Source organism: Marmota flaviventris, chromosome 17 (assembly GCF_047511675.1).
Source record: "Marmota flaviventris isolate mMarFla1 chromosome 17, mMarFla1.hap1, whole genome shotgun sequence".
Classification (NCBI taxonomy): Eukaryota; Metazoa; Chordata; class Mammalia; order Rodentia; family Sciuridae; genus Marmota; species Marmota flaviventris.
The window spans coordinates 73054286-73072049 of NC_092514.1; the positions used below are offsets into that span (position 1 = coordinate 73054286).

Consider the following 17764-nt stretch of genomic DNA (forward strand, 5'->3'; position numbering starts at 1 on the left):
AAAGGGCTGGGGACATAGCTCAGTGAAAGAGTGCTTGCTTAGCAATGTGAGGCCCTGGGATCAAGCCTCAATATCACAATAAATAAATGAGACAGAGACACAAACAGGCAGAAAATAGATTAGTGGTTACTGAGGACTGGGAGAGGGATTTAGATGAAATGGGAAGTGCTGAATAATGGACGTGGGGTTTCTCTCTGGGTTTTATGATAAAAATTTTCTAAAATTACTGGTGATAACTCACAACTCTAAGCATACTTAAACCACTGAATTGTATATTTTGAATGGGTGAACTGCATGGTACATAAATCATATCTCAATAAAGCTGTTATATGAACAATTATCAGAAGGAACTTCTTAATGCTAATAAGGCTGACTATACAGGGCTGGGGCTGGGGGTCAGCGGTAGAGAGCTCATCTTGCATGTGCGAGACCCTGGGTTTGATCCTCAGCACCATATAAAAATAAATAAGTGAGGGCTGGGGATGTGGCTCAAGCAGTAGCGCGCTCGCCTGGCATGCGTGCGGCTCGGGTTCGATCCTCAGCACCACATGCAAACAAAGATGTTGTGTTCGCCAATAACTGAAAAATAAATATTAAAAAAGAAAAATTTTAAAAAATAAATAAATAAGTGACATAAAGGTATTGTGTCCATCTACAACTAAAAAATAAATTTAAAAAAATAAGGCTGACTATATAAGCCTAAAATGGACTCAGAGCCATCTTTCTTGCCTTATTCAGAGAAATTTGGGACCTCTGATTTGCCCTAATCAGATCTGTCACCCCCGGAAACCAGAGAGCTATAGGGAATATACTATAGGAGTGCAGCATCAGATTAAGAATCACGCTCTCAGCATGGCAAGAAGGCACATGATAGTGAAAACTGATGAGGAGGACTAACCAACCAACCTAGGGCACCATGGATTCCTTACAGGAAAGGCACAAGCAATAAAATAAAACAAGAATTTTATATTCCAAAATCAAACATTTCATTATTACATAGACTTGTTGGAATGTAAGAGTCCCCTTTGAGTTCAATAATTCTTCTTCCTTTTTTAATTTAAATCCACAAAATTGGGGAAATATTGACCTTCTCTAAGAAAGTGAAAGTTCTTCCCAAAGATTGGTGTATGATTTCTGACCATCGGAAGCAGCGCCCAGAAGCTAGTATCCTGAAGACCATAGCGAGTCCATTGTCCTCAAGGAGGAGGTACCTGGAACTGGAGAACTTACTTGACGAGTCTCAGCGTGTCCTTTCGGATGTTGATCAGGCTTCTCAGAGTCTTCACGGGCTCTTGAGGAGGTGGGGCAGCGTACGGGAACTGTGTCAGAAACAGAGTAGGGAAGGCAGCATGTCTATAAAGATCCATGTCTGTCCCTTGGTGGGACAGGGCTGTACAGCTGGTCAAGAACAGTCCCACAAGGTGAGAGAGCAAGGGCCACTCTTCTCAATAAGCAAGGAGACTGGGACTGGGACATATTCAGTCAATTAATTAGCTTAAGATCGCAGCTACAGGGAGAACAGAGATTTAATGGGCATCAAAAGAGATAGACTTATCTCTTTTTTCCATTATATGAAAGACTATTTGAGTCAGCACCCAAAACATAGAGAACTAATCAAAAACTCCTACTGAAATTCCAAATACCAAAAGACACAAGGTGGCTGAGTTAATCACAAAAGGCTTTTCCACATGACCTTAGGCAACAGGGAACCAGACCCACAAGCCCTTTCCTTCAGGGAGGCCACATGGTATCCCAGGAATTTAGGGGCTGCAAATAAACAGAATCCCATCGTGAGCAGAGCTGAGGCTTGCAGACAGTCATGACTATGTGTCCCTGCAGCTGATCATATAAAGCAGAGTTCTTTAACATGTGGCCCAGAGTTATTTGGGGTCATTGTAGGTTTATGGTTGTCATCATCATTTACCACACACTTTCTAACTCTTCCCCCACTTGGACCTTTAGATTTAGAGCTCTGAGTTTATAATAATGAAAAGTTAAAGAGAGGAGAATGTAAAATTTTTCACTTGCAATTGGCTTCAGTAGAGCAAAAATGATTTTGGGGCTGGGGATGTAGCTCAGTGGTACACAGCTTGCTTAGCATACTTGAGGCCCTGGATTCAATCACTAGTACCATAAAAAAAAAATGTTTAAAAGGTCCTCAGTAGTCCTATAAAGGGGTTTGGATAACACAGGTTTTTTTTACTCATGTATCACTTAATGATAGGAATGCACTCTGAGAAACACATTCCTAGCGAATTTGTCTTCCTAGGAACATCAGGGTGAACTTGTACAAGCTAAGATTGTGAGGATATCATCAGGTAATACAATCTTATGAGATGACCATTGTATATTTGATCCTTCCTTGACTGTAATATCATTTTGCAGCACACGACTGTAATTTAGAGAAAACCTACTGGTCATTGTGGCTTTGCAAAACTGTGGTTCTCCTAGCTCAAGAAGAGTCTATCTCCACAGTGCTGGGATCAGAAAACAGGATACCTAGGTTATAATCTAATTGTGCCTTTACAGACATCAACTGAATGGAGTTTTTCCTTTGGAAACATAATTTAACTAAGGCACATGTGACTTTATGTATTCAGTGTAATTGCTGATAATTCATATGCATGAATGTGATCCTTAAGTTAGCTCAGTAGTAGAGCATTTGCCTAGCAAGTGTGAGACCTCAAGTTCAATCCCCAGTACAGAAAACAGAAAACAAAAAACCCCAACCACATCCGATCTAAATTATTTGCATTGATTGTCCACTCTGTGGGCATTATATAGAATTTTTTTTTTTAACTTTTTCATTGACACATTAAACATGCATTCTTTAAAAGATGACAGTTGCTTTTTCTAATGACAAAACATTACATATTCGACCAGAAAACTTGAAAAAACATAAAAGTGGAAACCAGTTATCATTTCTCCACTTAGTAACACCAGCACGTGTTTCCCTAAGGCCTCGCCCCCAACCCCCACCCCACATCAGGACTGCTTCACGAGGCGCAGGCCTGCCTGCCTCTCTGAGTGTGCGGTGCAGGCGTGCCTCTCTCTGAGTATGCAGTTGTGCGACACAGGGAGAGTGGCATTTTATCCATCACCCATAGCACTCAGCGTCTGAAGCTGCTCCGACTTCTTTGCTGATATGGATGCTGTGGTGAACATCCTTGTCCCCACACTCTGTGTGTTTGTGTGATTATTTCCTTGGGACAAATTCCTAGAAGTGGAATTACTGGATCAAAGAGTAAGCATACTTTTAAGGCTTTAAAGAACATTTTGCCAAATTGTTCCACACAGAGCTGACTCCTCTGAGCAGGGCAACAAGAGGCTTTGAAGTAGGAAAATGGGAATTCTGGTCCAGATCCCACTGGGGCTGTTTCTCCACCCCCACTTCCCAGGCTGTCATACTGAAGGAATTTAAAACAATTTTAAAATAAGCTTAAGCAAAAAGTAATTAGGCAGGAAAATCTGACACAAATGCTAGTCTATTCTAAAGCCAAAATAAATGACTTCAGGATTAAAATTTTTTTCTGGAGTAGCAAAGTTAATCACTTCATTTGTGCAGGTACTTAGGAGTTATCCATAAATCCTATCTGAGTTAGAAAAAAAAAAGATGGGTCTTTCTCTTATTCTTCACTCTTTTTCCTCTGTGCCCCCTAAAAAGAAAAAGAAATGAAAGAAAGGCCCCAGTTCTCTCACCCTCCACTTCACTCATTTGATGATAATTACGGCAAGGAAACACAAGTTATCCAAGGACAGGGGTCAACAGGACTGACTGCTAATCAATCCATCCCTACAGTTGAGCTCCCCCATACAGACATACAAGGAAATAGATGGAAACCTGCTCAGGAGAACCTCATCTTGTCCATGGGCTCCTACTACCAGCTGCTAAGCTTTGGAGGCCTTTCATTTACACATGACATCAGTATAAACTGTAAGGAGAGACTCAAAGCGGAAAAGGTTAAGAGCTTTCTAGAAGTTTCATTCAAAGGCAGATGATACAGCTACATGAGGAACGGCAGTATCTGAGAAATGTTACAGAAGAGGCAAAAACTAAGGAAGCAATCTCTCTGGCCAGATATCCTGGAAGGCATCTTGGAGGAGATGGTATTTGATTTGGACTTTTTTTTTTTTTAGGGGGGGGGCAGTATTGGAGCTTGAACCCAGGGACATTCTACCACTAGGCTATATCACCAGCCCTTTTTTTTTTTTTTTTTGAGACAGGTTTTTGCTAGTTGTTGAGGCTGGCCTCAAGCTGGGGATCCTCCGCATCAGCCTCCCGGTCTCTGGAATTGCAAGTATGCACCACTGCTCCTGGCTCTAAACTGGGGTCTTGAAGGATAAATGGAATTTGACAGAGTAGAGAAAAATCAGAGGTGAACCGAAGGAAATGTTTTTCTGCTATTAAAGTCATCTCCCCTTCTTCTCTTCCATTTCAAGCCACCATTATTCTCTTTGCTTCTCAGTCATCTTCATTTTAAAATTGACCAGGGTTGGGGTGCAGCTCAGTGCTAGAGACCTTGCATGGCATGCAGGAGGCCGGGGTTCCAAGCACAGCACCAAACAAACAAAAACAGCTGGTGAAGCTTTTTTGCTTGTCTCCAATATTCCCTTAACACATACACCATTGTTCTTTTGCTATACTTACGGCAAAAGAAGCATCCTACTTCCACTGAAACCCAGAGGCTCCATTCTTACACTAGCACGTAAGGGTAAAAGGAAGCCGACGCTGTCTTCTTGGGACTGAGGAGGTCGAAGCTCAGAACCCATCTAAGTCCAGAACATTCCTGAAGTAATGCTCTCCTCAATCTACGTCCAGGGCTGCGATTACTTTCCTTTTTTTTTTTTTGGAAGGGGTGGGAGGTTGTTCTGGGGATTGAACTCAGGAGCACTCGACCACCAAGCCACATCTATAGCCCTATTTTGTATTTTATTTAGAGACAGGGTCTCACTGAGTTGCTTAGCGCCTTGCCATTGCTGAGGCTGGCTTTGAACTCATGATCCTCCTGTCTCAGCCTCCTGAGCCACTGGGATTATAGATGTGTGCCACAGCACCTGGCCCCAGTCCTTTTTATTTCTTATTTCAAGACGGGGTCTTGCTAAGTAGTCCAGGCTATTCTTAAACTTTCCACCCTCTTGCCTCAGCCTCCCAAGTTGCTGGGATTATAGGCATGCACCACCACACCCAGAATAAGTAAACTCTTAACAGACTTTTGAAGAATCCCTAAATGAGGGCTGGGGATGTGGCTCAAGCGGTAGCGCGCTCGCCTGGCATGCGTGCGGCCCGGGTTTGATCCTCAGCACCACATACCAACAAAGATGTTGTGTCCGCCGAGAACTAAAAATAATAAATAAATAAATATTAAAAAAAAAAGAATCCCTAAATGAGGTTTTTCATAATGAAAACAGGTTTCATATTAAGATTAATGAGGGGCTGGGGCTGGGGCTCAGTGGCAGAGTGCCTGTCTCGCACATGTGAGGCACTGGGTTCAATCCTCAGCACCACATAGAAATAAATAAACAAAATAAAGATATTGCATCCATCTATAACTAAAAAATATTAAAAAAAGATTAATGAAAAAATAATGAAATTTAGTCTCTTCAGGAATTTGTGAGCCAAACCTTATAGGTAACAGAGAAGTGAGACCCAGATGCCCCTAATCTATTCATTTAACCAGAAAATTCCAGCAAATGAAAACCCTCTTAATGGGGTAAAATTTGAGTAACTTGCACATGCTACAAAAAAAAAGAATGAACATGAGGAAACATTTAACTGAGCAGCCATGAAGTGCCAGGAATCACTCTGAAGTTCCTTGCTATGCCTTATCTTACTTTAAATCATAGTAAACACACAAAACATGAAATCCACCATCTCATTATTTTCAAGCACATGGTACAATGGCATTAAGGACATTCATTTCCACATTATCGTACAACCACATCTGCCATGAAGTCTTATGGCAGATATACTCTTTTTTTTTTTTTTCTTTTTGTACCAGGGATTGAACCTGGGGTGCTTAACCAGTGAGCTACATCCTCAACCCTTTTTAATATTTTATTTATAAGCAGGGTTTCATTGAGTTACTTAGGGCCTCGCTAAATTGCTGAGGCTGACTTTGAACTTGTGATCCTCCTGCTTCAGCCTCCTGAGCTGCTAGGATTACAGGTGCAACTGTACCTGGCAAGATACACTCTTACTTTGCTCTTAACATGAAGAGATATCCCACCAGCTGCAGAAAGACATAGGAGAAAGTTGGCCATTTTGCAGGTAAAGAAGCAGAATCCAAAGATCTGTGTAATTGTCCAAGGCCTCAGGGCTAATGAGCAGCAGAACCATGATCTCAATCCAGGTGTGTCTGACTGCAATAGTCTTGCTCTGACTCCTGCAGCCACCTGAGTTCTGCAGGAAACATCTGCAGGCTGCCTTGGCCACCCCACCCTAGGAACCTGAGGAGGGTGCAGGGAGTGCGTAAGTTGTGTCATCACTGCACAATGCCACTTGCTGTTCGGGCTCTGGAAGCTCGTCAAAGCTCCTGACTACATCCTCACACTTAGACAGCACTGCACACAGAAGCACAGCTCTTGCCACACTTTTTAAAAATTTTAACAGGAGCATCTGAGTTCTACACAGAGAAAGTCTTTCTTAAAGAACAGCATGACAAAATCCTTCTGCCTGTGAGATACCTTCTAAGGCATTTGGGGTATTTCATTACCCCAAATACCTTAGAAGCATAGTCCTGGCTCAACCAGAAGACTTGGTCAAGTGAGCCTCCGGGGTCTGCCCATCAGGCTGTGTCTGCTAAGCCAGCTCCTCTGGCCATCTATCCTGGAGATCCTACTTCATTTTAAGTAGCACCTCCCTCCCACTGGCAGAGCGCCATCTGGTGTCCAAAGATGGAACTGCCAGTCTGAACCCTCTGAAGGGAGGAGTGCAGATGAGGCACACACTGAACAAATGTGTGTATGGAAATGTCAACCATATGTTCTCAAGATTTTTACTGCACTGATTTCACATATCTTGATAAGCTATCCCTAAATTTGTACTCACATTTTGGTCACAGAAAATATGCTCATAGGCTGGGGCAGGGGCTCAGTGATAGAACACTCGTCTCACATATGTGAGGCCCTGGGTTCCATCCTCAGCACCATATAAATAAAATAAAGGTATCACGTCCACCTACAACTAAAAAGATAATTAAAAAAAGAAAATATTCTCATGTTGCATAAGATATAAGCGTACTGTTCTCCATTGCCAATAAAAATCTTCTTAAAAAGTACATAATTTTGGGGCTGGGGTTGTGGCTCAGTGGTAGAGCGCTTGCCTAGCATGTGTGAGGCACTGGGTTCGATCCTCAGCACCACATAAAAATATACAAATAAAGGTATTCTGTCCATCTATAACTACAAAAAATTAAAACAACAACAATAACAATGTGCTAGTACTAATTTTGGTGTACATTTGTAGTCCCAGCCACCTGGGAGGCTGAAATATTAAAAGCTCTCTCTTTATCTTCTTAAGGTGATCTTTTCCAATCAACTTCCAAACTTCTTGTTTAATAAATCTGCACAATGCATTAATTGCCATGTCTTTTTCCGGTCTCTTCCAGTCAGTGACAGTTTTACTTTGTTTGTTTGAAATAATCTTGATATGTTGAACAGCTGTTTTGTGGAATCTCTCTCATTCTAGATTTCCCTGATGTTCTCACACAATAGACCAGCTCACGCATGTTTGGCAAGAATCCCACAGAAGGGTGCTTTCTTCACCATTCCAGGAACTTTGACCACCTGGTTAAGATGGTGAGGTCCAGAAACTTAGTATTTTGCATTCTATAATTAATAAGTGTCTTATAGGAAGAAATTTTGAGACTATGCAAATATTTATTAGCATACTTGTATTTTTGTATTTTTTGCGGTACTGGGGATCAAACCCAGGGGCATTCAACCACTACATCCCAGCCCTTTTAAATTGTGGTTATAATTGTTGTTTGCCAAAGTGGCACCAGACTTGTGATCCTCCTGCCTCAGCCTCCAGAGTTGCTAAGATTACAGAAATGTACCACCATGCCCAGTTCATCAGCATACTTGGGCCAACTGGGCACAAGTGAATTTATCATTCATTGACAATTCTTGCCTATAACAATGATTAATGAGGTGTTTGTCTACTGGTGACTTTCTATTTCCATCTTTCCTGTAATTGTGATTCTACAGGAAGAACTTTCCCTTCTCTGCCATTCATTCATTCATTCATTCTTTACTTAGGCTAAAATAAAAGAATAAAATGCCCAAAATCTGCTCCCAAAGGGAAAGAAAATCATTTTAGACAACTTGTAATTAAAGTAGAAAGTATTCATTTCATGCACTGGGCAGCATTATTAAAAATAATTAGCACGGGGGCTGGGGATGTAGCTCAAGTGGTAGCGCGCTTGCCTAGCATGTGTGAGGCACTGAGTTCGTTTCTCAGCACCACATAGAAACAAAATAAAGATATTGTGTTCATCTAAAAACTAAAAAATAAATATTAAAAAATTAGCATGATGGGTAACTCTAGAAATAATGTAATATTTTGTGCCAAAAAATTAAATAATGGTTACTATGAAAATCAACATCAAAGGGCATAATAATAACTCATTATGGCACTACATACACCTTTCTTTCTTTCTTCTTCTTTTTTTTTTTTTTTGTACCAGGGATTGAACCCAGAGGCATTTAACCACTGAGACACATCCCCTTTTTCATATTTTATTTAGAAACAGGGTCTCGTTAAGTTGCTTAGGGCCTTACCAAGTTGCTGAGGCTGGCTTTGAACTCCCAATCTTCTGCCTCAGCGTCCCGAGACACTGGGATTGAAGGCATGCACCACCACACTTGGTTACTTACACTCTTTTAAAAATAGTTTTTAGGGTTTTTACATTTAAATACTGTTTCATTCCTATTTGATGCTTGGTTACTGCTCTGTTCCCTCTACTTCTCCTCTCTCACCATATTAGTGTGTCCAGAGCTTACCAGTGGCTATTTTTAGACTGGTGATGTTTAGAACATTTTCTCAGGTCTGTGTCAGGGCAGACCAGTGAGTCTCTGCTTGAAAGCTGTGAACTGAGTACAAATTTGCCTGTTCAGCCAGCTGCAGCACTGAGACAGTCTGAGGAGCCTGAGGTGGACCAGAATGACATGGTCTGTGTATTAGCTGAAGCAATCCCTTTGGCACTCATTTTCTGTCCTGGTGGGAAGTCAATCACAGTTCAGTGGGACTGGTAAGCATAAAGCTGAGAAGATGTAAGACATTCTTTTCACCCAAGTCAAAGACGTGAAAGAGACACCAAGAGGGTGTCACAAGATGACCTTGAACACAAATACGCTTTGTATTCAGACTTGGCTATCAAAGAAATCCATCCAGGAAAGCTGTCTATTTATAGTCTCTCAAATATTTTGCAAGGTCTCCTGGCAGGAAGTAGACAAGAGCAATGTCATGGCTATGTGACATCACACTTAATGTTGACCTTTTCCAAAATATTTAAGTAATTACCTTAAGCAATTGCCCAATCAAGCAATTCTCTTTGTTCACCCTAATAGGACAAGAGTGCCAACAATCTACCTCAGAGCAAAACATACATCATAAAACTATACAGATCTTGGCTAGTGACCATCACAGACCCATTTTCTCTCTCTTCTTAGGGTCTGGGTCTCAACTCATGGCTTGGGATTACTGAGACGCTCAGCACCACTCTGACACCAAGCACAAGTATACAGCTTGTGCGCTACTTAGGTGACAAATGAAACCTACTTGCCTTCTAGGCCCTGTGGCAGGATGGCTCCCCTTTTCACACCTCCAACCGCCACAGTGTGCTTCAGAAATCACACTATGCTCCTGAAGACACCTGCTTTCAGAGGAGAAGGACCAGCTCATCTCAGATGCAGGTAATGGGAAGAGCAGAGCTTTCAGTAAAGCCCCATGGCCATCTCTTCCCTGCAGCAACTGACAAATAATGACAAATGATCAGAACCATCCCTTTCAGACCAGCCCTTTCTCTAGCCCAGTTCACAAATAAGAATCAACTTTCAAGCAAGAGATATTGAGATGCCTGATACTGCTTTTAAACGTTGTTTGGAGAGGCAGGCACCAGTATCAGCTGAAACAGATATTTAAAAATACATGACATCATAAATATATATGTATATAAAATTCCTCACCCCCCAAAAAACAAGCATTAGAATGTTCTAATGCCTCCAATGTTGGTTTTCCAGGTATTTTAAAACAGAGGTGGGCTGGGATTGTGGCTCAGCGATAGAGCACTCGCCTAGCACGGGCGGGACCCAGGTTTGATGCTCAGCACCACATAAAAATAAAGGCATTGTGTTGTGTCCATCTACACTTAAAAAAAAAAAAATAATATATATATATATATATATATAAACAGAGGTATTTATATATATATATATATATATATATATATATATATATATATATATATATATAACAGATATATATATATAAACAGAGGTATTTCCTCTTGCCCAATTACTGACAAGGGCAAGAGGACCAAAATCTTCCCCACCTCCCATTACAAACACAAAAAGTAAAAGCTGGGGCTGGAGATGTAGCTCAGTGGTAGAGAGCTTGTCTGGCATGCATGAGGCCCTGGGTTCAATCTCAGGTTCCATAAAAACAAATAAACCTATAAACTGGTCTTCAAGTTGAAAACCTCCAAGCTGTCATTGTATGTCCTAATGAAATATACTGTCTCTAAAACCATCTATGTAAGATCCAGGATTAATTACAGGAGTTGTCAAATTTCTTTCCCTTGTTCCTGGAAGGAAAATCTTCTCTGAAGTCTACTAGGTTATAAATCTCAGCTCTGGCTTGAGATAAAGAGTGTAATATGAAATACAGAAATAGTTTATTAGCCAATCATACAGAATTCAGAGATTGGACTTTGGACACTATAGATTTGCAGATATGACCTTAGGAAGAAACCCTCAACTCAATCAGTAACCCTAGAAACATTTTATTTTTGTCCATACATCATCCTAAAATATGGAAGCCTTATTTAATTAGAACAAATTGTATAAAATAAAAAGCCACAGCATATGACTTGATAGTTTTAATTTCTATGTTATTACTACAAAGACCTGTGGAAACCCTGAAGGAAAAATTCATTCTGTGCTAATTTACAAGGTGGCAGGGGCTCCATTTTGTCCTGCTAAGCTTCTAAAAGTTCTGAAAGCTCTGATGATTCTTCAATCACCCCTCACCAGCAGTGGGTAGCTGCGATTAGATGAAACAATTGAACTGATTTTTTTGGCTTGTAAGTTTAAAGTTCATTTAAATACGGTATATACAAAAATCCAGTGCCTAGAATTGTTGGATTGAAGACAGTGAGACTCAGAGACAAAATGCAAACACCCACAAGATATCATGTTTGGCGCGCAGCTGCGAGGACCATCAGGGCACTGGCTTTCCCCTCATCCTGTGTTCTACCTTATCCCTCCCACAGCCTCCTTCCTGAGCTCTGCATCTCTCTGTGCCTGTCACCTATGCCGTCCCTCATGCTGTCCTTGTGAATCTCTACTCCTTGAGCCCCATCCTTCAACGTCTCCCATTCTCAGCAACCTTCTCTTTATGGTTCTGCCTATTGTTACTGATTTCCACTAACACCCTGGACACACCCTTGCAATCCCAGAGACTTGGGAGGCTGAGGTAGGAAGATCACAAGTTTGAGGCCAGCCTGGGCAATTTAGCAAGACCCTGTCTCAAAATAAAAAATAGAAAGGGCTGGGGATGTGGCTCAGTGTTGAATACCACTGGGTTCAATCCAGTACAAAAAAAAAAGTCTCTGGACTTATGATCATCTTTCAGGTCTTATCAGAGTGATTTTAGTTCATTGAGAATAAATAGGCACCTTATCCTTAGCTATAAGCTTTCTGAGACTAAAACATGACAGATTTCAGATTTAAACAAGCAAGATGGTCAGCAGTCCAGGTTCTGAGCTTGTAGCGCTGAGCCTGGCCATTCTTACCAAGGTTCTGTTATGCTGGGTTAATAGTGTATAAAGAGAAGTCAGCTCCAGAATTCAAAAGTTACAAGAGGACAAAGGGGAAGGGGATGAAGGGGAAGGGCTGGGGTCCTCTTTAGCTGGGACTGACTTCTGGCAGGGTCAACCGGCTGCTTCAGTATTTGTGGGGGTGGGCACAAGCACACACATGCACACACCCCGCTGGAGGAGGCAACAATCCCAGCCTCTGCCCAGGCAGGAGGCCTTGCTGGGACCGGGGTGATGGGCATAGGTAGACTGAGGGAAGTGGCCAGCCCTGAAGAAGAGGGACGGCCAGCGGGCATCAGAGACCAGCACAGAGGTGGTCAGGACTGGGAGACAGCGGCTTACCTGCTTTACCTGCCACAGGGTGTGACAGCCCTGTCAGCTGAGAGTGCTGCGTGCTGGCATGTTACTTCTATTGAATGCCTAGGTTGATTGCTTGCTCTCCCTCTCTTAAAAATATTTTAACATATGTATTAGAGAACCTAAACCTCCCATGTTATCAGCACTAAAAATTTCAGCAAGTGGAAAATGTGGCTCAGGATACTCTCTACAGTGTAACCATACCGACCTTCAGCACACCTTCACACGTTTATCAGTGCTACCTGCTAAAGATAAGCAGGTCTGGTTGCTTCCTGCAGTAGTTAGAGCTACTGTTTTACTTGATCAAGGCCTGGTGAGATGATGTCAGGCAATGAGCAAGTGTGCCACTCGGGGATGCTCTTGATGTAGCTGGTTCTTATGCTATCTGACCTGCAAGTCTTGGCTTTTACAGACTTTGGTAGAACTGTTTCATTAAAATTTAAGGCCACTGTGTTTTTCTTTACAAACTGAAAAAGTTAACCAAATTTTTCTTTGAAATGCAACACCACTAAGTATAGTTTCCCGTAAGATGGGGCGTACGATGACAACAGGAAACAGAGGTGAGAGTGTACCCTGGGTTTCAGTATGTTTCAAAGAAATTTCGAGGAAATTCCTACAACCCAGATGCTTTAGAGTTCAACTGATGAATACCACAGCAGTTCTCTGTGCATTAAACAAAATCAAAAGTTCAAGCAGATAGAGGCATTTTTCAAGTCAGTGGAACTTACCAAGTTCCTTTCTGCACACTTCTGTAAGCCCAGATCCACACTTATTTTTCACTTCTCCCTTTGCATCACAGGTGTGTGTGTGTGTATGTGTGTGTGTGTGTGTGTGTCTGAGATCTACTCTTTGAGATGATAACTGGAGGGACAAATCTATGTTGGAGGGAGTCATCTTTGTACCATCCCAAGGAATTGCTCCTGCGCAGGTGGAAGGCAGAGGCAGGTCCTGGTAGAATGAATACGTGAACACTAGATCCTCGGCACAGTACAGCACATGCCCCATGGTGACTGGCTAGAATTCCAGGACTTGCCTCACAGACTTAAGGGGAGACTAGCAAAATTAATACTCACAGAATAACTGAAAAACACAGGCCACCAAGTGTTTTTTTTTTTTTTAATATTTATTTTTTAGTTGTAGGTGGGCACAATATCTTTATTTCATTTTTATGTGGTACTGAGGTTTGAACCCAGGGCCTCACATGTGCTAGGCAAGCGCTCTACCACTGAGCACCCAAGTGCTTTTTGATTGAGTTTGTGGAGCAATATTTATTAAGTTGATCTAGTACTTAATATTTCTTAAGCTAAGATGCTCTGTCCTGCCAGTGACCTGTGGCAAAACAGAACTCACAGAAGGGTGTACCTGGCCCTTGTGCATGCCTGGCAGGACAGCCTTGTCACTTCCTACCCATTGGGCCCTGCACCCAGGCCATGGGTCCTCTGGGACAGCAGAGTCTCGCCTGGTTGGGTCTTGGTGCCTCTGCGCAGGCAGGGCTCCTCCAGGGTGTTCACTGTTCCTAGTTTTAGGATAAGCTCCTTGTGGCAGGAACTGCATTTTATCTTTTTTGTATCTCTGGTATCTGACAGTAGCTTGGGGCCCAGAGGTGTTCAACAGAATGTTACATGAATGGATGAATAAGATAATCAATTTGATAACAGTGAGGGGAAAAGATCAAAAGTAGGCACAGTCTAATGATTACGAAAGAAAACGATCTTCTCAGCTACCGCAGAAGCCAAATTAAGAACGACAAAGACTGGTGGTGTCGCTCAGTGGCAGAGTATTTGCCTAGCATGCCACAGTCCCCATGTTCAATATCCAGCACCACAAAATAAAACAAAACCCAACAACAAAACAAGCTATTTCCTCCTCCCATTCTCTTCTTCCTGTGAGTACACTGTTTATAATTAAAATTGGTTTTGAAGTTTTTACACAGAAGAAGGAACCCAACTAGGTTTACAGCTACTAAAAACACCCTGCTCTCCAATCATCCCCAGAACTTGCTTCCTTTCATAAATTCAGATTACAATGCAACCCCTTTCTATCACTTTAATCCACAAGAGTAAACCCTGAAGTCTCTATACCAGTCAGGTAAAATCATGACCACTGTCCAACTTCTCAAATACATGCAAGTCCTACTTCACCAGCCTTAGCCCCCTCAGCATTTTTGGCTAAAGAAACAAAGGCGAAACTTGTTTTCATGCATTTAAAAAAAAAAAAAAATCCAGGCAAAAGTTTCAAAGTATCTTTCTCTAAGATACTTAACTACCAAGGGAAAGATGGTAACTCTACTATGAAAAACCCAAGAAGAGTCTCTCAATGAAGCTATTATTTTGGTATCAGGGACTGAACCCAGGGGTGCTGTTCCACTGAGCTTTATCCCCAGGCCTTTTTATTCTTTATTTTGGGATAGGGTCTCACTAAGCTGCTGAGGTTAGCCTCAAACTTATGATCCTCCTGCCTCAGCCTCCCAAGTAACGGGGATTACCAGCGTACATTACTATGCCAGGTCAAGAATGCTATTTTAAAAAAGTCCCAGTGACATTCTCTGTAAAGCTCTAAGCCATTTACAAAGTGTGAATTTATCCCCTAGCTCAGTTCTTCTCTAGGCTGGGTTTCCTCTTACTTTCTGGTGGTTAAAAGCAAATCACATCCATACTGAATCCAGGGTTTCTAAAGGCGGACCAGTGAGCCTCAGTGCCAAGATGAAGCTCCAGGCCCCTCTCCTTTTCCTGGCTTACCTCATTTTCCACAAGTCCCCAAACAACTTCCTGGTATGTACCCAACCTGACTCAGCAGACCCCACCTTTCCTGTAGATCACTAAAAAATTAAAACTATTACTTTGTGAACTTCCTTAATTTTCCTACTTCTCATATTCTCTTAGACCTATTTCCTTCCTCCATTCAGAAATACCCCATCTCTATTTTTAAAGAAAATTGAAATGCTTTTATTTAAAAATAAAAACATGCTTACTGGAAAAAATTTGAATAACACTGAAGAATGTGAACTTAAGAAGGAAATAACCGGGCTGGGGCTGGGGCTGGGCTCAGTGGTGAGTGATTGCCGGGCTCAGGCAAAGCACTGGGTTCAATCCTCAGCACTTCATGAAAATAAATAAAATAAAGGCATTGTGTCCATCTACGACCAAAAAAAGATAATAAAAAAAGCAAATACCCGCTCCCTGAGATGCTCCATATTCCTGCTATAACAGTTTAAAATGCACTATTCTTGCATGTATTTTTATGTAACTATAAATATAAATCTCTCTGTATATAAATAAATGCACATATATTCATATATTGTTATTTTATAAGAAACGGAATCAGATTCTTCATCATACACTACAACTTGCTTTTCTCAGTAAATGATGTTATGGGCACACTTTATCTCAAGGGACATGGACCCACCTCATTTTGGTTCATAACATGGATGCATTATAATTTCTTGACCTTTCCTCTATAATGGTCATATAGATATCTTGTAGTTTTTCACTACTACAAGTAATGCCACAATACATATTGTAAATAGGAATTACTTCATACTCTTTAAAGTATTTCTGTAGAAGAGACTCAGAGAAGTAAAACAGCTGGGCCAAAGGGGGTGCACAGCAAAACTCTACTCAATATTGCCAAAGCACGTGCCAGAAACAACTGCAGCCTGCCTACACAGGAAGGAGGAAGCAGAAAAGACAGTCTCTCCCCCACCAACCGCAAAGGAAGGAGCCACCGACCAGCCAGGGCTTCAGGCCACAGGGCAGGCAGCCTCAGGGTTCTTGGACTGTGAGCCCCAGAAGCTGGCGCCCAGGTCAGGGCACAAAGGATCTCCAGAGGAAACAAGCCGGCTAGGGCTGGATGGTGCCTCCCAGAGGGAATCCTCACGGGGCTCACCCACCACGCCCTTCCCTCAAGGCACACTGCCCCACTCCCCAGTCTGACCCAGGCCAGGCCAATGCTGTTACCCAGGAGTTCAGGCCTGTCAAGTCTTTTCTTCTTTCGCTAAAATAAATTACTTCCTAACTGGTCTCTTTATTTCCTGTCTTTTTTATTCATTCTCTATACTGTGAGGTAATTTTTAGAGTTAACTTTCTAAAACATTAATTAGATCATAATAGTTATCAATTTTTGAGTTCTTAAAATATTCCTGCAAGAAAGGTACTTTGTAACTGAGGAAATTGATGCTCAAAGCTAATCAGTGGCAAAGCTGCCTGTGATTGTGACCTTCTCCACTGTCAGAGAAAGAAGGGCAAGATGGGGGCTGGGATTGTGGCTCAGCAGTAGCACATTTGGCTGGCACGTGTGAGGGACTGGGTTTGATTCTCAGCACCACATATAAATAAACAAAATAAAGATCTATCAAAAAAAAAAAAACCTTAAAAAAAATAATAAGAAGAAGGGCAAAATGAGGGGTGTGTAGTCACACCTGTGATCCCAGCAGCTCCAGCGGCTGGGATCACAAGTTCAAAGTCACCTGAGCAACCTGAGAGATCCTGTCTCAAAATTAAAAAAAAAAAAAAGTTAAAAGGACTGGGGATGTAGCTCAGTGGTACAATGTCCCTTGGGTTCAAGTTCCGGTAACACACACACAAAAGATTGCTCTTGAGCTCAGAGGTAGAGCACTTGCCTAGCATGTGCAGGGACATAGGGTTCCATGCCAGCACTGAAAAACCAAAACAATCCCTTTTTCTTCGTGCACACATAAATACAAGTGGTCTATTTACAGAAACTGGATTTAGTGCAGCTTTTTGGTATTCCTTTTGCAGACAGGAGAAAAGCACACCATGTGTATCTGGGTTCTTACCAGTGCCCTCAGCCCTCCATGTCTGCAGCAGGGTGTGGGGAGGGAGCACACCAGTGGCCAGCAGAGGAGCACCCAGGATGGCATGGAGCACCTAGGATGGTGAGGAGCACCCAGGATGGCATGGAGCACCCAGGATGGCATGAGCTGCTGGGAGGGAGACCACAAGTCAAGGGCTTCCCTTGACATGAAAGGAAAAGTGTGAACTCCTAGCTACAATGGCAGGTAGAATTAAGACACTGCTTCACACTTTGACAATCCAAAGTCACTAAAGCTCCAAATAACTCAGAGTTTCAGTGATTATGTCAACAAAACAAGATGTAACTCAATAAGGGGGCAAAGCGGCAATCCCTGCACTGAGGCAGGAATGGAACAGTCTTTAATTAGCATTTTATTACTGATTCCCAGAGGCCTTAGTTCCAGCATGCAGGGACCAGAATGAAAGACCTTCAGAAGTTCCAGTCACCAACTAAGACAGCACTTCAGGGGATGTGGCTCAGTGGTCAAGCAACCCTCTGTTAAATCCCCAATACTGAGGGAAAAAAGAAAAAAAGACAGCACTGAAAACCCAGCATAC

General features: G+C 42.1%; 1 protein-coding gene across 4 annotated transcripts in view; it reads right to left on the reverse strand.

The window, feature by feature from the left end:
- Positions 1-17764, reverse strand: part of Rnf157 (ring finger protein 157) — a 69459-nt gene that overhangs the window by 28310 nt on the left and 23385 nt on the right. For all 4 annotated transcript variants that reach the window (XM_027955648.2, XM_027955647.2, XM_027955649.2 and 1 more), the window contains exon 3: positions 1231-1319. In XM_027955648.2, the coding sequence (XP_027811449.2) occupies positions 1231-1319 (89 nt within the window). The remainder of the gene's footprint in view (positions 1-1230; positions 1320-17764) is intronic.